General features: G+C 41.2%; 2 protein-coding genes across 11 annotated transcripts in view; one reads left to right on the top strand and one right to left on the bottom strand.

Moving 5' to 3' along the window:
* acacb (acetyl-CoA carboxylase beta) overlaps positions 1 to 13462 on the top strand; it is a 28570-nt gene extending 15108 nt beyond the window's left edge. For 6 of the 10 annotated variants that reach the window (XM_026186135.1, XM_026186136.1, XM_026186133.1 and 3 more), the window contains 32 exons: positions 92 to 180; positions 279 to 406; positions 512 to 625; positions 1803 to 1916; positions 2034 to 2123; positions 2209 to 2327; positions 2822 to 2845; positions 4971 to 5111; positions 5206 to 5305; positions 5401 to 5508; positions 5627 to 5683; positions 5911 to 5952; positions 6037 to 6252; positions 6397 to 6552; positions 6902 to 7105; positions 7243 to 7398; positions 7481 to 7603; positions 7714 to 7983; positions 8091 to 8188; positions 8529 to 8649; positions 8731 to 8841; positions 8970 to 9113; positions 9215 to 9335; positions 9418 to 9514; positions 9595 to 9691; positions 9787 to 9922; positions 10519 to 10696; positions 10793 to 10905; positions 11001 to 11155; positions 11298 to 11468; positions 11799 to 11935; positions 12430 to 13461. In XM_026186135.1, the coding sequence (XP_026041920.1) occupies positions 92 to 180; positions 279 to 406; positions 512 to 625; positions 1803 to 1916; positions 2034 to 2123; positions 2209 to 2327; positions 2822 to 2845; positions 4971 to 5111; positions 5206 to 5305; positions 5401 to 5508; positions 5627 to 5683; positions 5911 to 5952; positions 6037 to 6252; positions 6397 to 6552; positions 6902 to 7105; positions 7243 to 7398; positions 7481 to 7603; positions 7714 to 7983; positions 8091 to 8188; positions 8529 to 8649; positions 8731 to 8841; positions 8970 to 9113; positions 9215 to 9335; positions 9418 to 9514; positions 9595 to 9691; positions 9787 to 9922; positions 10519 to 10696; positions 10793 to 10905; positions 11001 to 11155; positions 11298 to 11468; positions 11799 to 11935; positions 12430 to 12556 (4057 nt within the window). In that variant the 3' untranslated portion in view covers positions 12557 to 13461. Of the gene's footprint in view, positions 1 to 91; positions 181 to 278; positions 407 to 511; positions 626 to 1802; positions 1917 to 2033; positions 2124 to 2208; positions 2328 to 2821; positions 2846 to 4970; positions 5112 to 5205; positions 5306 to 5400; positions 5509 to 5626; positions 5684 to 5910; positions 5953 to 6036; positions 6253 to 6396; positions 6553 to 6901; positions 7106 to 7242; positions 7399 to 7480; positions 7604 to 7713; positions 7984 to 8090; positions 8189 to 8528; positions 8650 to 8730; positions 8842 to 8969; positions 9114 to 9214; positions 9336 to 9417; positions 9515 to 9594; positions 9692 to 9786; positions 9923 to 10518; positions 10697 to 10792; positions 10906 to 11000; positions 11156 to 11297; positions 11469 to 11798; positions 11936 to 12429 lie in introns of all 10 variants that reach the window. The other 4 variants (XM_026186130.1, XM_026186129.1, XM_026186132.1 and 1 more) reach the window with 4 other exon arrangements.
* Positions 13463 to 13479: 17 nt separating this feature from the next.
* foxn4 (forkhead box N4) lies at positions 13480 to 20574 on the bottom strand. The gene is made up of 10 exons (XM_026186139.1): positions 19894 to 20574; positions 19223 to 19338; positions 16908 to 17074; positions 15894 to 16006; positions 15691 to 15801; positions 15475 to 15602; positions 15223 to 15319; positions 14933 to 15140; positions 14421 to 14813; positions 13480 to 14334 (listed from the first exon to the last, which is right to left on the bottom strand). The coding sequence occupies exons 2-10, from the start codon at positions 19300 to 19302 to the stop codon at positions 14084 to 14086; spliced, it is 1548 nt and encodes a 515-aa protein (XP_026041924.1). The 5' UTR covers positions 19303 to 19338; positions 19894 to 20574; the 3' UTR covers positions 13480 to 14083.
* Between the last annotated feature and the right edge of the window lie 666 nt (positions 20575 to 21240).

The raw sequence follows: 21240 nt of genomic DNA, 5'->3' as shown, positions 1-21240 counted from the left end.
GCATATTGTGTAGTGGTGGTAGTAGCAGTAATATCTTTGAATTATGTTATCGTTGTAATTGTTGACACATCTGAATTTTTTTTCTGTTCAGATATCGGAGTGGAATCCGTGGCTACATGAAATCTGTGGTTCTCGATCTGTTGAAGCGCTACCTGCAGGTAGAGATGCAGTTTCAGCAAGGTAACATCAGCACCCCTTCAGGTTTTATGTCACCTCTTCTTTATTGCAATTGCAGCTCCGTTATGATGGAAATGCTTTTATTTATTTTTGGTCCTTAGCAGCTCACTATGATAAGTGTGTCATCAACCTGAGAGAGAAGCACAAACCTGACATGAGTCCTGTCCTCGACTACATCTTCTCTCATGCTCAAGTATCCAAGAAGAACGTCCTGGTCACAATACTCATTGTAAGGCTCTCATCGTTTTTCACTGAAGCAAACCTGATAACCGTTCATCCTGCACAAAGTCACGTGGACGGACAGTGATGAAGGTTTGTCTTTAACTTTGTATAGGATCAGTTGTGTGGACGGGATCCCACTCTGGCAGATGAGCTCATGGCTATTTTGAATGAACTCACACAGCTTAGCAAGATGGAGAACTCAAAGGTAGCCTTGAGAGCTAGACAGGTAAGAGAGCTTGCATTGAGTTTTGCTATTTATTTTTAATATAGTAAACCTTCTAGAGAGAGAGAAGCAAAAACTGTAGGAATGTCCAAATCAACATTCTGTCTCATTCTTAAAAAGAAGGTCTGCACTGACCAGCCCAGCAACACCAAAAGGCCTGAAAGACCACAAGAGACAAATAAATTGGATGGTGACAGAATTTTTTTCTGTGGTTAAGAAAATAATGTCTCAAAAAAACCCCTCAAGAACAACAAGGTGCAAACCGCTGGTTACACTCAGGAACACGAAGGCCAGATTGGAATTGGCCAGAAAAGATGCTGCACCTTTGTGGCAGAAAATTCTTTGAACAGATGAAACCAGAATGAACTTGTACCAGGAAAAATATGGAGGAGGATCCAAAGCATTATCTGTAAACATGGTGGAGACAAAGCTATGGCATGGGCATGTATGGCTTCCAGTAGAACTGGGTATCTAGTGTTTATTGATGATGTGACTGCTGATAGACACGGCAGGATGAATTCTGAAGTGTACAGGCCTGTACTCTCTGCAAACTGGTAATGATCCAAAGCGTACTGCAAACACAACCCAAGAGTTTGTCAAAGGCAAATAAATGGGATATTCTTCCGAAGAAGAAAAAAGTTTTGTTTTCCTTCCCCCCCCCCCCAGAAATCTTTCATTGGCCAAGTCTGTCACCTGATCTCAACCCAACAAAGCAGCTTTTCAGTTATTAAGCTGAAGGTGTCTGTGGTGTAAGCCTGGCAGAGCATTTTAAGGGAGGAAGCAAAGCCTTTTGTGATGTTCATGAGTTCTAGACTTTCAGGCAGCCACTGACTTCTAAGGATTTTCATCCAAGGATTAAAAACAGTTCTTATATATAAAATTATGTTAGTTTGTCCAGTTATTTTGAGCCTCTGAAAATGGTGGACTGTGCATAAAAACTACTATAATTAGTAGTAAACCCATAGAATTAAAGATGAAAGTCGTCACTTCGATCGTGTCAAGGTTTTTGATTTGAAATCCACTGTGGTGATTGACAGCAGCAAAGCTACATGATTCTGTCTTTGTCCAACAAATTACAGATCTAACTGCATATGTTTTGTTGAAGTTTGACTAATCATGCATCTGCTTTAAAGTTATTTTATTTGACTATGTTGTTATAGTATTTGCAAATATCTCATAGGTCCTGATTGCTTCTCATTTACCATCATATGAACTGAGACACAACCAGGTGGAGTCCATCTTCCTGTCAGCCATTGATATGTATGGTCACCAGTTCTGTCCAGAGAATTTGAAGGTTGGCTTTGTGTTTTGTATTTAAAAAAACAAACAAAAAAAAAACGTCTTTGTTACATCACTTTAGAGCAGCACATTTATACCGTGAATGATAAATATATATTTTTATTTGCCACAGAAACTCATTCTCTCTGAAACCTCAATTTTTGACGTTTTGCCCAACTTCTTCTATCACTCCAATCAAGTTGTATGCATGGCTGCTTTGGAGGTATGGTTAGTGCATTCACACAGACATGTTCTGTCTTATGCGTTTTTATTAAATGGTCATTCTGTTGTTCTGTCTTGACTTTCAGGTGTACGTCCGCAGAGGTTACATCGCCTATGAGCTAAACAGCATCCAGCATCACCAGCTGCAGGATGGAACATGCGCTGTAGACTTTCAGTTTATGTTGCCATCATCACATCCAAACAGGTGACACTTTTACTTCACACCGAGCCACAGACGAATCAAATGATATTCTCTAATTTCTGAGTCACGAATGAGTCACTACCACCTCCAAATTTGACCACATATTTCCTCTTTGTAGCATCCGAGGATGTAAGCTTTCTCTTTCTCTGTGGAGATCGTTCACTTGTATTGATGGGGATTCTTTAAAGAGACTTTTCATATGAAATCCAGGCCTTAAACATAATTTAGGTGTCCTCTGTACAATGGTGGCTTGATCGATTACCGGTAATCCAGAAAAGAAATGTTCACCTGTCCCCATGGGGTACAGGTGCAGTGCCACCCTGGTGCTGTGAAGTAACATATGGCTAACCCTGAATGCAGTTTTGCCATACTTGACTTTGATGTGAATGTGCTTAGTCTCTTTAAAATTGCTTCAGTCTAATCATATTACCAGACGTAGTAGACATACAGTTTGATCATGCACTGCTAATATTCACCTGTTAATCATCTTATTTCAGAGGGAGCAGCCCTACTCTGAACAGGTAGAGTAAAGCTCCTCCCAAACAACCAAACCACCGTATCCTCTGTTTGTCTCACAGCAATGCATGCTGGATGCATCATGTTGCTTTTTCCTTCTGCCCAGATACATTTGCTTAAGAACTGATTTGTCCTTTTAAATTCACTTTTATGCTGAACTGGGCCATCTGATTTTTTTTTTTCTGCTTCTTTCAACATGTAAAGCATAGCTGGGCTTTTTAAGAGGCACATTTTCAGCTTCTTTTTCATGTTCCTCTTAAAAACCTCAGGCCTGAAATTACATTAGTTGTTACCTAATGGCCAGCCTGCATTCTCCAACCTTTAATTTGCAAATCTGAAACCCGATATAGTAACAGTTGCTCTGGATTACAACAGCTCATAATCCCTTTCAGCTCACTTCCTGGTGGGGAATCAGCTTTGAACTGAGCCGGACTTGAGTCATGCATCTACTGACATCACTTGGACTTTAGCTGATGACTTGACTTGGCGATCCTCCCTATACTCCGAGATAAAAATACATTACTTAGCTAATCAGCCAGACAGCAGATAATCAGGCCACGTAAGCAGAAGACAAAGGTGCATGCACATAGGCACATAATAAAATTCAGGCAGTAAAACATTTTGGTAATCAGAATTACAATGTCTATATTCCATAATTTAAATGACAGAGTATTGTGCAATAGTCTTGAGCCACCCCTTGTTTTGTCATATTTTGTTTCCAAGGAGCCAGACTTCATTTTATTGTGCTTTTTTTTTCCTTTTCCAAAGTGGTCTTGGTCAACAGTTATTCTGGCTTTCTGGAGGACTTTCAAAGTTTTTCTTTGAAATTGGCGGCTTTTTCACTTATTTTCAGTTCAATCCTAATATCTGATTATTTTCAAAGGTGATTGCCAAAGGAGCTATTAGCTGAAAACTTGACATATCTTGCCATGCTATGCAGTGTGTCCTTAAAAAGAAAAGCGGAAACTGGAAAAAGAAGTTTCAAGCCTTAAAATAACAAACAAAAACCCTACAGCTGGTTAAGTCTTTATCAGGAAAAAAAAAATCCACCCAAGACTGTCAAAGACTGACTGTAAAGGATACATTCTTAGGAAAGGGGAACAGGGAGAAAAGGCTGATGTTCACTAAATTACACGAGAACTGAACTGAATATCAGCAGCAACAGATCTTTTTTTTTTTTTTTTTTTTTTTTTTTGAGTGATGGACCCATATTTGACATTTTTGCTTCAAATCATCATCAATGTGTACAGAGGAAGTCAGGAGAGAGGAACAGTGAGTGTACACAGCCCTCTGTGGGTGGAGGCGCAGTTGTGATTTAGGGCTATATTTCCATCAATGGTGTTTGGAATCTTGTCAAAATAGTCCTACTTGCATGACAAGGATCCCAAACACACTGTCAGTGCAGTAAAAGCAGACCTGGATTAAAAAAAACCCACAGTGGAGCACTATCAGTAACGGATTGGCCTCCCAGGAACCCAGACCTCAACATAATTGAAGCAATGTGGGGTCATCTTCACAGAGAACAGAACAAAAGGTAGCCAACATCCAAAGAAGAGCTTTGAATGTCCTTTATGAAGCCTGGAGAACTATTCCTGTAGACTACATAAAGATATTAGAAGAAAGTTGCCTGAGAGAGTTCAGACAGTGTTGATGAATAAAGGTGGTCTCACCTTTACTTTCAAGCTTGTCAGAATTGTGCAGACTCAGTTTTTGCCTTATATACTGTTTTTCCACGTATGTTTGCACGTTTCAGCAAAATATGAAGAAATGAGTGGCAGTTTAAGACTTCATCACTGTACAAAATCTGATACTAACAGGTTCTGTCAGTTGTGTGTGTATATAACCTGTTACCCACCCTTACTGGACGACTGAGAACTTTATGCTTAGGACTTGTAACCTTAAAAAAATCCTTTAAGCTGCCTCTGCTATCACCTGTATGTAATTCCAATATGATCTGATGGTGGTGACACTCTGTAATTTGTTTTTAAATAGACAAGACGAGTTATCCACTCTTGCTTTAATTGCTCTCTTTATGAATTTTTGGGCATCTTGTTCGTTGTCACCTCATTGTCCAGTGGTTTTGACTTATTTTTAAATGTGTGGTTGTTGTTTTTTTTTTTTTTTTTTTAGGGTTCCTGTGCCAGTCAGTGGATCAGGCCAATTTAAATTGAGAAGGCAGGGCAGTGAGCTCTTCCTGGATGGAGCCTTGTCTCCACCGTGCCAGCGAATGGGGGCCATGGTGGCTTTCCAGTGTTTTGATGACTTCAAAAGGTCTTTTTTATTTTATTTTAATTTTTTTTGGATTTGATGAATTATCTCAAAGTGAAATTAATCAAATGTTAATGTCTTTCTTTTGGTTTTGCAGGAATTTTGATGAAGTTCTTTCCAGTTTTGCCGAGCCACTTATGGAGAATACTCCTTTCTCTGAGTCCTGCTCCAGCTTCTACGATGAGGAGCACTTCAAGGTGAGCAGCTGTGACTGTATAAGGAGGACGGGGCTTAACAATAGACTGTTTTAATCTATATGTGCACGCTCTGATTTCTCTTTTATCTCCTGCAGAGTGCCAGGGAGAACCCAATCCACATCATTAATGTGTCCATAAAAACAGCAGACACAGAAGATGACGATGCCTTGGTCCGAGCCTTTACTGCCTTTGGACAGTCAAAGGTTACCAACCAAATCTAAAATAAAGCATTCTTCTTTTAAATAGCAGATCACAGTTTTTTTTTTTTTTTTTTTTTTTTAATTTTTAGTGATTTTGACTTTTTATTTTATTTTTTTACAGAAAGCTATTCTCTTCGAGTATGGAATAAGGAGAATCACCTTTCTGATTGTACAGAAGGTAATTGTGTATCTTATGTGCAGTGCATCATGATCATAGATGGCTTTAATTTCATTCACATATCACTTTTCATAAAATCAAGATTGGGGGGGGTACTTACCTTGACTAAATCCTATTGTTTGTGTTTTTCCATTTCATTTCATTTTCCATTTGGAAAGTCCTTGCAGGCTACTTTTTACTTTGAAAGGCTGCAGTCTAATTATTGTTTTAAATTTTCATTTAAACAGAGAGAATTCCCCAAGTTCTTCACATTCAGAGCTAGAGACGGGGTAAGTGTTTTTAAACAACCTGCATTTACAGAGCTGACATGTCATTTCTAAGGAAACGATGACTGAATCTGTGCTTCCCTTCAGTTTCAGGAAGATCGTATTTACCGGAATCTGGAGCCAGCTTTGGCCTTTCAGCTGGAGCTCAACCGAATGAGGAACTTTGACCTGACAGCTGTTCCCTGCGCCAACCACAAGATGCACCTCTACCTGGGAGCTGCTCGTGTTCAGGAGGGTGCTGAAGTTACGGACTACCGCTTCTTCATCCGAGCAATTATCCGCCACTCAGATCTCATTACAAAGGTAAGTAAACAGAACAAATTTTGACTTTTGTTTTATATGTCCAACAAGATGAGAAATGTGCTTGTAGCATGTGTTATTTTGCTGTTTGAAAAAGATTTTTGCACTCAAAGAACTTAAAGCCACTACATGTTTATTAATAACCAGGAAGCTTCATTTGAATACCTCCAAAATGAGGGAGAACGTCTGCTGTTGGAAGCCATGGATGAGTTGGAGGTGGCCTTCAGTAACACCAGTGTTCGCACAGACTGCAATCACATCTTCCTCAACTTCGTCCCCACTGTTATCATGGACCTATCTAAAGTCAGTGTTCTGCAATCTCTATTGCAGTATATCTTCACAATAAGTTATTAAGACAAAAATATGCATAAAGTTCTCGAGATTATAGTATATTTTATTTTGGTGAATAAATTGTGCTATGACTTTTTTTTTTAATATGCACTACATAATATTAGTGTTTTATCAGTCTTTCAGGTATGATTCTCTCTTTCATAAATGTTTTACTGCTTTTAATATTTTACTTCTTGTTTGTTACTAATATTTTGTTGTATCAGTAGTCCACATTCACAGATTCGATACCTAAACCGTGACCTGTAAAGCCTTCAGACTTCACATGTAACATGCTTGCTTGTCCTGATCTTTGATTTATCAGATCGAGGAGTCTGTCCGCTCCATGGTGATGCGATATGGCAGTCGCCTTTGGAAGCTGCGCGTCCTTCAGGCAGAGCTGAAGATCAACATCCGCCTTACACCGACTGGGAATGCCATTCCCATCCGCCTGTTCCTTACCAATGAATCTGGCTATTATTTGGATATCAGCTTGTATAAAGAAGTCACTGACCGAAGTTCTGGACAGGTGAGGACAGAGTGTTTAGCTTTTTCTTTTTTTTTCTTTTTTTTTTTTTTTTTTTTTTAAAACCACCAGGCGTTCATATTTTATTTTTCACGGTCATACAAATGTAAAAAATCAACTTGCCAATTTTCCCTTCTCAGATCATGTTTCAGTCATATGGGGATAAGCAGGGCCCCTTGCACGGGATGTTAATCAACACCCCCTATGTGACAAAAGACCTGTTGCAGGCCAAACGCTTCCAGGCTCAAACTCTGGGTACCACATATGTCTATGATTTCCCTGAGATGTTCAGACAGGTACTGTTAGCTCACTGATTTACTTATTTCAGTCTCTAATGTTCTGATGTTGTCTAAGCTCACTGCGAAACTCTTCTCGTAGGCGTTATTGAAGCTTTGGGGTCCAGGGGACAAATGCCCAAAGGATGTGCTGATGTGCACTGAGCTCGTCCTGGACCCTCAAGGCCGACTGGCGCAGATGAACCGCCTGCCTGGAGACAACGATGTAGGATTTTTTTTTTTTTTTTTGTTTGGTTTGTTTGGTTTTAAAGATCATTTTCGTCAAAGGATGTTTCTTTGGTGATGCTTTTACCGATTATAATGATTCTCCTCCAGGTGGGAATGGTTGCTTTCAGGATGAAAATGAAAACTCCGGAGTACCCAGAGGGCCGAGACATTATTGTCATCTGTAATGACATCACTCACATGATTGGCTCATTCGGCCCTCAAGAGGACGAGCTGTTCGTCAGAGCCTCGGAGCTGGCTCGCACAGAAGGCATCCCCCGAATTTACCTTGCAGCCAACAGTGGGGCGCGCATTGGCCTCGCTGAAGAAGTCAAACACATGTTCCACGTGGCCTGGATTGACCCCGCTGACCCCTACAAGGTCTCTACACGTGTTCACTTTGTGAAAGCAGATGAAATAACCACTGATTATTGCAGCTCTTATTTTACATTTATAGTGGGTTGTTGTTGTTTTTTTTCTTCTTGCAGGGTTTCAAATACCTTTATCTGACACCTCAGGACTACACCCGTATCAGCGCCACCAATTCTGTTCACTGTCAGCATGTAGAAGAAGGTGGAGAGTCCAGGTACGATCTGTGCTCAAAGGAAGTTGCAAAGTATTTGACATCCTTTACTTTTTGGATGCTTGTAAAGTATTTTACATATTCATTTCTTATGTTGTGGCTCCTTGTTGTTTTCTTGGACTTACATTTTAAGGTAAAGACGTTACAACATTACAGTTTTATTAAAGAAATATTCAACAAGCATAGAGAGACAAACGACAAGCAAGACAAATCACAAACTACAGTTTGTTAATAACAGGCAAGAGTGGGAATAAAAGGCTTGTTTATTGAAATCTAAAATATTTAACTGAAATCTAACTAATCTGAACTGATTTGAATGATAGAGATTTTTCACCTGTTTCAGGTACATCATCACTGACATTATTGGGAAGGACGATGGTCTTGGTGTTGAGAATCTGCGAGGCTCAGGCACTATTGCTGGAGAATCTTCTCGGGCCTATGAAGAGATCGTTACAATCAGTCTGGTGAGAACATGGATCTGATTTTAAGCAGCAGCATGCCAGAGTCCCTGAGATTTTCATGTAAGCCTGTTGGTGCTCTTGCAGGTGACATGTCGTGCTATTGGAATTGGAGCTTATCTGGTCCGTTTGGGGCAGCGAGTGATTCAAGTAGAGAACTCTCACATTATCCTGACGGGGTCAGGTGCTCTAAACAAGGTTAGTAAGTCTAATCAGTTTTTCGCTCATCCAGCTAAAGGACCAATGGGCTCATGCATGGTGTGCTGTCTGTCCATCTGTCCCCAAGAAGAGAAAAAAAAAAAGTGTCAGTTCCTGTTTCTCTCCAGGTTTTGGGCAGAGAGGTGTATACTTCCAACAACCAGCTTGGCGGAGTTCAGATCATGTACAATAATGGAGTCACACACACCAGTGTGCCAGATGACTTTGAGGGTGTCTTTACTATCCTGCAGTGGCTCTCTTACATGCCAAAGGTTGACTGAGTGAATTTCACACATTTTGTGGTCTAAATATAATCATACAATAACTCGGGCAGTCCTTCAGACCATCTCATATAGTTCTTCTGTCTTCACAGGACAAACACTCACCTGTGCCCATTATAGCAACTACAGATGCAGTGGACAGAGAGATAGAATTTACTCCCACTAAAGCACCGTATGATCCCCGCTGGATGCTAGCTGGCAGACCTCACCCGCGTAAGCTGCAAGATCTAAACTCTAAAACTTCTTTATGTCAGTAGTAGATGAAACTTTTTCCTTTTTTCATTTGTGTTGTTAGTGGTGAGAGGTGCCTGGCAGAGTGGATTCTTTGACCATGGCTCTTTCATGGAGATCCTGAGTTCTTGGGCTCAAACAGTGGTGGTTGGGAGAGCACGGTAAATCTGCGCACTTGAAACGTACTTTATATGTATGCTAAATTGCAACTAGACCTTAACCACAAATTGAATGAACACAGGTTAGGAGGAATCCCCCTCGGCGTCATCGCTGTTGAAACTCGCACGGTTGAGTTCACTGTGCCAGCAGATCCAGCCAACTTGGATTCAGAATCTAAAGTGAGTGAATGTCTCTTTGCATTTTTGCCGTATAATAAAGCCATCACTCTTATTTGAAGAGCATTTAAACTCCATATTCTGTGTGTTCATGTTAGGTCCTGCAGCAGGCGGGCCAGGTGTGGTTTCCAGATTCAGCTTTTAAGACGGCTCAGGCGATTTGTGACTTCAACCGTGAACGTCTGCCTCTCATAGTGTTTGCCAACTGGAGGGGCTTCTCTGGGGGGATGAAGGGTACACCATGAATATGCTAAACTCTGCAAACAGATAGCATGACATTTGCACAGTCTGATATTTTTTATTGTTTAGGCACTTTTAAATTAAAAGTATGGATCGCATAATGAAGTTATATTTACAGCAAAGCTTAACAGTTTAGAGAGAAGTGTCTCATACATGTGGTGCAGGACATATATGAGGACGGTGACACAGTGTTGAGGTGTGCACCTCGAAGGATAGATTGGTTTGGAGATGGTGACATTAACAAAAAGGCAGGAGGCCTAGCTGGAAATATTCAGACTTTCATTGAGAGAGACCAAGATGGTGAAGATTAGAAATGAGAACATTACAGTGACAGCTCAGGTTGACTGATTTAGAGAGCAAGGCTGAGATGGTTTGGACATGTGCAGAGGAAGGATAGTGGATATACTGGGCAATATGTTAACTTTCTTTCATGTCTCATTATGATCTGATAAACCACAGCTGAAGCTCTGCACTTTTAATGCAGTATTCATTATTGCATTTCATTTAAAAAAAGAGCTGTGTAACTGCGAAAATATTTGCATTCTGGACTATCAAACGCTGTTGTGTTAATCAAGTCTTCCTTTCTCCAGACATGTATGACCAGATATTAAAGTTTGGGGCCTACATTGTTGATGCTCTGCGTGATTTCCGCCAACCAGTGCTGGTGTACATCCCACCACAGGCTGAACTGAGAGGGGGTTCCTGGGTGGTGATAGACCCTACTATCAACCCACTGTGTATGGAGCTCTATGCTGACAGAGAGAGCAGGTACATGAAGAAAAGTAACGCTTCAAATCTTAGAAATGGATATATTTTGATGGTAATTTTGACGTTTATGCTTCTGGGTATGCTTTTTCTATTCAGAGGGGGCGTGTTGGAGGCTGAGGGTACAGTGGAGATCAAATACAGAAGGAAAGACCTCCTGAAAACCATGAAAAGGCTGGATTCGGTCTATGCTAGTCTGGCTGAGCAACTCGGTAAAGCCTCTTTCTGTCTCAAATCTAAATATTTGAACTTTTTTTTTCCATTACAACGTTAAAGAGAGCTGACTCAGAGCTCTTCTGTTTAAAAGCTTCCCCAGACCTGTCTGACAAAGAGTGCAAAGAGTTGGAGGCAAAACTCAAAGCGAGGGAGGAGTTCCTGTTGCCCATCTACCACCAGGTGGCAGTGCAGTTTGTTGATCTCCATGACACCCCAGGCCGGATGCAAGAGAAGGGGGTCATTAATGTGAGTGTGCACTTCATGAACAATTTGGTATCGTGTGTGTGTGTGTGTGTGTGTGTGAGAGTGTGAGAGAGAGACCAGGAATTACAATGGAATCCAAGCTTTTCAAACTTATGCTACTGCTCCCTTTTGATCCTCTTAACAGGATATTTTGGACTGGAAGAATGCTCGCAGCTTCTTCTACTGGCGCCTACGTCGCCTCCTGTTGGAGCAGGTGGTAAAGAGTGAGATTCTACAAGCCAACAAGGATCTCAGCGACGGGCACATGCAGTCCATGCTGCGTCGCTGGTTTGTTGAAACCGAGGGAACAGTGAAGGTATGTGAGAACAGCAGTTGCTGCACAAAATTCAATTTGCTCTGTTTGTGGGGTTTTTTTTTTTTTTTTTTTTTTGGGTTTTTTTTTTGTTTTTTTTTTTTTTTGAAAAATGCAGGTATTAGAGAGTAGGTTACTTTATTTACATTAACATTTTTGAATTGTCAAAGATTTTAAATCATCAAACTGAAATTATGAGACTTATTTACTGCTCATCCGAGTCATGCCTAGTAAAGTTTTTTTTGGCTGTGGATCACAGATCATGAGCAAGTCATTATATATTCCATGCATCACTGTTCATAGGTTTAAAGACATGTTCTCATGCTTTTTCAGGCTTACCTTTGGGATAATAATCAAGCAGTAGTTGAGTGGCTTGAGAGGCATTTGTCCCAAGAGGATGGCATCAGGTCAGCTGTTCGAGAGAACATCAAATACTTGAAAAGAGAAAACACTTTGAAACACATTTGCAGGTATGGAGACACACACAGAACATTCGTTTATTACATCTCAATAAATTCATAAAAGGAGCTGGACTGTGTACATAATTAAGTGTTTTGGTCAGAATGACTTATCACATTTGATCATGTTTGAGTAAAATTACCTGCAGAGTTGCATTATTTTTAAGGGAACCTGAATCAGTTCCCAGTATTTTTCCGGAAACTCTGTGAAAGCCTCGCTTACATTCTGGGTTTGGCAAAGTGATTTAATACCTGTGGAGTGATGGTGGTGATAGACGATCAAACCGACCTTCTTGATTATAATTGATGCCACTGAAAACAATATTTTCTCCAGCCACATGCAACTATAGTTTGGTACACTACTACATACATACATACTATATACACTACTATTACACATTAGTATTAGTCACACAGCCTGAACTCTCTTAGACAAGCTTTATTGTCATTTCTTGTAGTCATCAGTGTGAGAACATGTTTAAAAGACAACTTCCCCTTGTGTCTAGTCTGGTCCAGGCCAACCCTGACGTAGCCATGGACTGCATCATCCAAATGAGCCACATCATCACTCCGTCTCAGAGGGCCAAGCTGTCACATCTACTGGCGACTATGGACAGCACCAGCGATAGTTAACATATGATGCCTTATCGGGATGAACTAAAACAAAACTCGGTGAATCTTGCGTTTAAGATTACAGTTCAGGTATTTTAAAAAAAAAAATAGTGCACAAGGAGAGCGTGTCCTAAACTTTTGTTCTACTGAGTGCCTTCCCGTTTGAAAATGTTAGTTTTTCACATTGTTCATTTATGCACTCACTCACTCAGTCCAGGAACACAGTTTCCCAGCCCCCAGGCTATCACTGTGATGCACATTTCACTTTGCTGTATTTCTGCACAAGTTTAAGTGTTGAATTTGCCTTACTCGACTATTTCCAGTCTAATGAGCCTGAAGTTATTCAGACTTCATGAAATGGAAGACTTAATATGTCGGTGCTAGTTATCGTTGTTAAAGATATTACACCAGGAATGAGCTTTCACTTTTGAATGTAATCCGTCTAAAAATAAGCTTTAAACTGCCTGTTAGTAATTTGATAATTATTCAAATAAAACCAAAAGAAAACACCGTTAACCGTCAGTTCTGTCTTACTTGTACTTTGAGTCAATAAATAAAAGTTTGACTATTATTGCGATCAAGAATATTAAATATTAAAATAGCTTATTTTATCAAGCAGGTTATGATTTTACTCCTGACGTTTGACTTCAGTCCATCTAGTCTGTTTGTGGTATGTTTGGGTGGATTTGCACAGTATTATGAACGATGGTGTGACACTGTGTACTCAGCACCTCATTTGTAAAACTCAGGTTTTGTGAAAAATAGATGGTAATTGCCAAAAAGGTCATAAAAGCCTTACCTGTGATTAAAACACCAGAAACACAAGCCGTGACGTTTCATTTGAATGTATATAAATGATTTTTGCTATGACTGTATGACTTGTATTTTACCAAAGGCTGTACTTTAATAAATATCATTGATGTATTTAAATATGAAGAAGCTTCTTTTATTTACCCATTTGACTTTTATTATGATCAAGTTAGTGAACGTAAGATGTACCAGACCTTCAGAAATGTTAATCCATGTGTAAAATGATAATGTGTGAACAGGAAGTGTTGGCAGACCTTCACATTTGGGAATGAAGTCAGAAAGCTTTTCTGTGGTGATAGCAATTTGAAACATTCAAATATATACAGCAAAAACATTGATAGAGTCATTACTTTCTCCAGCTGTCCTTTTTATAAATATAAATAAAACATCACAGCAAAAATGTCTAGCACAATACAACAGGCAAGAGTAAGGGAGCTACATTTATGGAAAGGCTTTAAAATGCAGTGTGAACAGTAGAAAAACTGGTGTGTACTAACACTCGTGTTCTCATACAGGCTTTCAGTCTTTGCTTGGCAAAACCAGATACTTGCAGTCTTGCTTTGTCTTTCTTACAGTCGTCTCTTTTTCACTTCTCAGTGAGTTTTTCTGCGGACTCCAGGTGGTTCTCCAGCTGTGATACTTTCAGTCGGACAGAAGAAACCAACATTTAGACTTTGATTTCAGGCCTCCTTTAAAAGTATCCAGACAGTGGAATCTATTAGAAACAGTTTGGCTGGTTCAGAGCAGGGCAATAGGCTTGCTGTTAGATGGTGCTCCCATGTACTGGGAAGACAGGGCATCTTGGGAAGCGTAGGAGGTGTAGAGCCCCGTCACCTGCACGTCTGACAGCGACAGGTTTGCGCCACTGGAGACGGGAGGGAGATTGGCTGTTCCCAAGTCACAGTCTGATAGTCGGAGAGGCGAGTTACTGAAGGTGCCTAAAGCATCCAGGTTAAAGCTGTCGTCCTTCATTTCTTCCCACAGATTACCTGAGCACATGGATGGAGAGGTTGGTGTAAGCATGTAATGACACCATAAACAAATACCAAGCCTTAATTTTAGAAGAAGTTGTTACCTTGCAGGGCAAAGTCCATGATGCTCGGGTCCAGAGCGTCCACCTCTGTGTGAGCGTCCCCTTGCATGTTGTAGAAATCATCAGGGGGTTTGCTGGGCTGTTGGGTGAGCGGACTGTGGGACAGGTCGGGGACTGTGTGGAGAGGGGGAGTCTGGGCTGGGGCAGGGGACATGGGGGCCAGTCGAGCCTGAGCCTGAAGCTGGGCCTGAAGCTGGTGGTGCTGGTGCATGGGTAAACATGGCAGGGACAGCGTGACTATAGGTTGAGGTTGCATTTGGGCTGGGACTGGCAGTGGGAGGGCATTTGGACAGCTGTTCAGCCGGGTCATGCCTGGCTCTAAAGGCTTTCGTCTGCAGTTCTCTGGACGATCTGTGATCAGCTTGTCCAGCTCATCTGTAAGGACAAAGACAGGCTGTCAGGTCAAGCAAAAGTGTGGCCTGGTCAGATTTGTGACAGACCTGTTGCCTCATTAACTGTTTGGTCTTTTATATTTAACAAAATACATTTCTGACCAGGGTTAGCCATGCTGCGCCGAATGGCTGGGAGGTCCTTGCGTTTCCACTTCTGCATCTCTTCTTCCATCTTGTCAATTTTGGCGGGGTTCAATGCCCATAAGCAGCCCTTACGGGATGAGCTGCTCGTCTTGTTCTCCACCTTTTCGAAGCATTTGTTTAAGGAGAGGTTGTGTCTGACTGAATTCTTCCATCCATCAGGTGCAGTCTGCAAGCAGAGGTAGAGCCGCTTCTTATTTACAGGCAAGTTCTAGTTTTAGCCTTATTTGATAACATTCAGAGTACTGTACCTTGAAATAAGGGAAGTGTTCCTTCATAAAGCTATAGATCTCACTGACTGGGAGGCTGCCAGTTTTGCTGTTCTTCAGAGCCATGGCAATCAAACAGCTGAGGGAGGGGACAAAAACACGTTTCCAAGCGAACTGAGGTAGAAATATGGACACTTGCACACTTTGCGATTCATAAGTCATAAATTTTGTGCCAACAGCTAAAAATGTTTAGTTGTGAATATTTTTATTTTAAGTAAGGTTTTGAGCACTGACCTGTAAGAGTAGATTGGCTTGGGGAAAGACTTCGGCTGCAGCTCCTGTTCTTGTGGAGCCAGGCGAGGTTGTGTGAATAGACTTTGGTTGTTGAATGAGACATTGCTATAGAGTCCACCAGTTGTACACTGAGAGAGAGAGGTGTGAATACTGAGGACCTGATGACCTTTTTTTAACCATAAAAACAAGTATTTTCATTAGCTTAACGTATAATACCTGCTGTCCAGTTTGGCTTAAAGAGTACACCTGCTGGGATGTGGGTTGGTAAACTGAGGTAGGGCACTGGTATCCTGGAGAAGGCAGCCCATTCATTGAGAACGGAGACATCTGGGAAATAAACATAGAGACAGGTCATTTTATATTAAAGTAAGCACTGTCTAACATAAAATACACTTTCTTACTGTCCCGTGAAAACTTACATTTCCACTGTGGGTGTTGATGATACTGATTCCCAGAGGGCTGTGCTGCATATTGCTCTGGAGGTGGAGCATGGAGCCCTGACTTGTGGTCATAGTCATGTTGTTCATCTGAGCTGTAATGACAAACAGATGTCAGAGTTCCCTGTTTTTCATGCAGATGTTGTGCTCATGAATTATTTGGAAGACATTTTCTGTAACCAGTGATGGTAAAATGAAGCTCAGTAGTATTTATACCATACACATGAAGCTCACATATCAAGATAAGTGTTCAGAAGCAAAGCTCTGATTTTTCTTTACACTGACATTATAAAAGGAAGTTGGTGAACTTTTCTCTGGTGGATGTTTTGTTTTTGTTTTTTGTTTTTTTTAAAAAGACCAAAGTTTTACATGAAGACCTCAGGCTACTTTAATCTGGACCCTGGTGTGGAGCTGATTGGATTTTATCCTTATATGGTAGAGAAGGAGGCTGGGCTTACAAGCACTGGGTTCTGTTTGTAGAAGCAGGCAAGGGGCAGCCAATAAGGAGAAACTGGACTTGATCTCTTGAAGAAGAGATCAAGTCTAAATCAGATATCAGCTGAAATATGAACCATGCAAAACTACTCGAGTCAGTTTCCAGAATATGAGCCTAACAGGGGGCTTTAAAACAGAATTTAGTGCTACATATGTCATTTATAGGCCTTTACAGAAAAAAACAATAACTTTACTTTGACATAGTGGCTGGTCTTGTTTAGTCAACAAGTTTATACAGGGCTGAGGAAAAACTGAGAGTTTAGACCTGATCACCATAGGTATCAAAACATTGTAATCTCTAAGATTAACTATTTCTGTGATTGTAGATTTATAGATGGGCAATCCCCAGTGGCACCAAAGCAACCTTGATCTTTTGAGGGGGTCCTCTATAACTTTTGCAAAGAAAACAACGAACCAGAAGAATCCAGTAGCCCTGATCTATCCAATCAGAGAGTTTTATCAGATTTTGAATGTTGCACTGTCCCCTCCCTGTCACCTTACCTGTCTGTTGCTCCAGCAAGCTGCCCTGGGAGGGCCCATTGCTGTGGCCTCTGCTATCAGCCATCTGCTGCAGCCGGGGCACATCCACAGAGGTGAGCCATGACAGAGACTGCAGGTCCCCAGGGAGGTCCTCCTCCCTCAGTTGGGAGGGGTCCGTGGTCAGAAGCCTTCAGGAGGGGAGGGAAGAGGGGGAGGTTTGCACGGGTTAACACGGCTGTCAGCCCAGACACACACAGACCACAAGTGGAATTTAAATCTAAACACTCGATGCAACATCCTGTCCTTCAGACAAAACCTCTATAATGAGTCTGAATGTGGGGTACATGTGGGGATGAAAGCTGCTCGGTGAGTGCGTATTAACCATTGAGGATTTACCATAAGAAGATTACCTACAAGTGTTATTTAACAGTGACAGTTTTAATCAACAAAGAGGGACTTAAATACGCTTTTCATTCACAGCAAATCATCTGTTTACATTATCGTGGATTTTTTGGTTTTGTTGTTTTGCTCGAGTGGCGCAATGATCTTTGTTTCCCTCTCGCCTTTTAATTCTGGATTCTTCTGCTATGCAAATTTACAAAACAAACAAACAAACAAACAAAAAAAATCATTTCATACACATTACTTTTCATCAAAGAACAGTTTTCAGTCAATCATTTAATACATTTAAACTTAGAAACTGGATTAATTCAGGCTTTCTGTTTGCCCAGAGCACTACCAGTATCAATCAACTTTCAGTTATTGTGTCTTTTATTATGGCGAGCCCTGAAGAGAAGGAAAGAAAAGAGAGGAATCCTCTTGAATCCTCTCCAGTCTTCTCTGCACACACACTTACTGTGCAAGGGTTCAGTAATTGGGGTCGCTATGACAACACATGCTATTCAGTTACTTTGTGTGTCTGTGGACAGTGCAGGAACCCCCCCCCCCCCCCCCCCCCCCCCCCCCAATCCCTCCATTGACACACACCAAATCTCCTAATAAAAAAAATCAACCCTGTGTCAGGTGACCACGGTCTCGCCTTAGCCATTGGCTGAATCATAAGTAAACAACGCAAGAGATCGTTTCAAACATGGGACAGCAGCACATGTTGCCTGCAACAGTTGGCCTTGTCTATTGAAAAATGATCACCTATTGTGTCCTAAACGACAAATCTGCCCAGTGGCACGTGGCTCCATTGTCTTCTCCAGACCCTTCCTTGATTGTCTCTGTCATTTCTTTTCTTTACCCGCCCTTGCATTAATCTGTTGGAATGACAGCCCTCACATAAGAGGGACAAATAGGATGCCATCTGCTTCCCTGTCCCTTTCCAGCCTCTATCCCCCACAGCCCCCCAACCCCCTCCAGCCCTTATCGGGGAAATCAACGGAGCCTCAGGCCAAAGGGGGGCTGCAATTGTAGTTTGAGGTCAGGGTTCTATGTCGGCCATCTGAATGAGTGACATCATTACGGCCAAGAATCAGCAGCGCACGTTGTCAAACACCTTGCATCCACATCCACAAAGGTTGAAGCTAGTTAACCTTTCTTTGTCCCTTTTGTTTGTTTTTTTTGTTGAAGGCTGAAAAACAAATCTTCAAGTACAATTTCAGAAGCAACAAAAGATGCATCAGCAATTTTGTAGGTTTTCCAGAGCTGGCCTATTACACTTTTGCTTGAAGAAAAAAAATTTCCTGCAATCATCCATCATCTGTGGAGAACAACTACTGATAAAAAACAAAGAATAGATGACACACTTAGGACAATCCCACTTCCCTTCTTTCCTCACTAGTCAAGCATAGAAAATGCTCGCTGATGCAAAACATGTTGAGCTGGTGTTTCCATCTATCATCCATGTCTTTGCAGAAATTCAACATCAACACTGTGCCTCCCCCCTCCTTTCCTTCCTCCCCCATCCCTCCTTTTCTAATTGGGAGCCACTTGTGCACACTGGTGACCCAGAGCGCCCCATCTCCCCCTGAGCTGGCAAACCAAGAGATTCAGGCTCTCCGTGCGCCGACAGCGGGAGTGTAAACAGAGCTGATGGTTTCTGACAGATCCATTCAGACTGAAAATCATTTATTCTTTGGGATTTTGTCCCTCTCTCCTTCTTCATGCAACCCCCCATGCACAAAAAGAGCTGTCCATCTACCATTAGATTAAACACAGTGGACTACAAAGTTTGCTGCACAACCATTTCAAAATCATAAAGTCAGAAAAATATGGATTTGATCTATTACTCTCGTAGTGTTTTATATAATAAGAAAAAAAACCCCACATTATTTAAGGCTAAAATTTTGCAAACTCTTGTTCTAATATGGCTGAAAATGGTTTTGTCCTACCTGTAATCCTGTGGAGACGGATGATGTCCAGCATTCTCAGTTATTCCTGACATCCTGGAAGTTATTCCTCCTTCTATCATTTCCTGGGATATGTAGTATCTCTGCAGTAAAATACGCTAAACAAAAACAGCATGCACTTCAGTTTGTGATTTAGTGAATCTTCAATAAACAAGTGTCAATAAACAAGCTATACAGAAATAACATTTTTAATATAGATAATATTGCTTAAAATACAAGTAAATGAACATGAGCACGTGCAATTGTAGAAAATAGAAAGTTGCTCCATGTTTTGAAGGTTAATTAGAGGTTTGATAAGCAGCTAATATAATAATAAACGAAAGCATAAAATTAGCGTTGGTCACCTGCATGCATCTGAAGCTCAGTTTAGTGTTTCTCAGTAATTAGATTACAGAGTCAAAAATATGTAGATTAGGCTGTTTATATATTTTTTTAATTAAAAGAAAAAGCCCACTGTGCTTTTGTACCGTGTGCTTTACTAAGTGCACAGTACAAATGTTAGTTTCAGTCTAGATTTGAGTGGCTAATTATAAATCCAGCTATAGAAATTACAGTTACACACTAAAAATCGTTTACATGACAGCTGGCTTCACACAACTAACAACCCGACAAAGACTGTGTTGCTGAAAGAGAGAAATCAGGAAAACAATCACCTGTTTTTGGTTGATACTGAAGAATGTGAGAGCCGCTGCTGAGCCGCTGTACTGTATTGCACTTGATTCTCGAAAAACCGTTTTTAAATTTCCCTCTCTGGAGCTGTCCAGCGCTCTGACATGCGCAGTGGAGACCTCAGCGGCGCTCCCACTGGTGCAGGGGGCAGGATCCCATGAGTTTGACAGCTGTTGTTAATGCAGTGTCTCTCGTAAACCCTTGTAACATTCACACTTTCAGCAGCAAGTGCTTAAGTAGCAACGTGGAGAGTTTATTTTCTGTTTCTGTGGATCTTGTGCGCTCGTGGTGCGCTCCTTAATACATCCAGTAGTCAAACACACGTTTGTTGAGTCAAAAGTCAGGCCATACTCGATCCATACACCGCAGTCTTCTCATTGAATGATTATTGAACAGACGAGCCCCTGTGCACTTTTTTGTCCAGGGGTACACAGGTGCGCTAAGAGCGTCTCAGTAAAACAAAACACACAAGTTCAGGCCTGAAACCTGTTCAGTTAGTGTTTGAAAGTATTTTTGATTCCAGCTGAGCAAAATAAAACCAACTGAAAACAAAAAAATAAAAAAAATAAAAATGAAATCATCAACGATCCATTTTGCTCCACCTGTCCTCCTGCGAGGTCATTCCCAGTAACTCCTTCGTGCGGGTCTTAAGACGTTGTGAGTGGCTGCTTGTGGTGGTATCTGTGTATGTGAGTGTCAACTTTTTTTTTTTTTTTTTTTTTTTAAGGGATGTACTTGTAGATAATTTGCTTCCCGCTGCTGTGGCCGCGTCCCGCTCCCCTCGGCAGTGGGAAAAAGACCCGGGGAGGCGGGTAGGGAGGACAGGGGCTGCAGCAGGAGGCGGCAAACGCTTACACTTGTCTGGAGACCAAGTCTAAAAAAAAAAAAAAAAGCACAACCCCCAGCACACAAAAAAACTGCGGCATGCACAATTCTGTAATGGAATAATGGAAAATACAATTAATAAAAAAAACAAACACACAAACAAAAAAAGCTGAAAACTGTATAACTTTGCATATTATGAGAAAATATTTATGACTTTTTCTAACTTCTTAACTCTTTCTCTGTCAGGTATGGTTCTTTATACCAGGATCACATTTGAAACCAGGCTGAGATTAAACTTCTGCAGGAAATTAAAGGGGAATTCCTTAAAGTCTGCAGGGAGACAGCAGTAGGCCTATCAGCCCCATGGGACTCTACAGATGGTAAATCTGCCTGTCACAATAGGCACAATCAATGATTACATGCATGAACGTAACGGACAAAAACAAGACCGTCCTCACAGGGCAGACCTTGTAGGTCCTAAAGCCCGTGGGTTTATTATGTGGAAC

The sequence above is a fragment of the Astatotilapia calliptera genome, chromosome 12 (assembly GCF_900246225.1).
Source record: "Astatotilapia calliptera chromosome 12, fAstCal1.2, whole genome shotgun sequence".
Taxonomy (NCBI): Eukaryota; Metazoa; Chordata; class Actinopteri; order Cichliformes; family Cichlidae; genus Astatotilapia; species Astatotilapia calliptera.
Note: the sequence above shows the minus strand (reverse complement) of the source record. Positions and strands in the feature narration are given on the sequence as shown.

Bases quoted from the DNA above. Each gene is read 5' to 3' on its own strand.
- foxn4 (XM_026186139.1), bottom strand. From the start codon at position 19,302: ATGATAGAAGGAGGAATAACTTCCAGGATGTCAGGAATAACTGAGAAT. The intron at 16,007-16,907 runs GTAAGGTGACAG...TTGTCATTACAG, and splicing joins CTTGCTGGAGCAACAGACAG to CTCAGATGAACAACATGACT. The intron at 14,335-14,420 runs GTAACAACTTCT...CCATGTGCTCAG, and splicing joins CATGGACTTTGCCCTGCAAG to GTAATCTGTGGGAAGAAATG.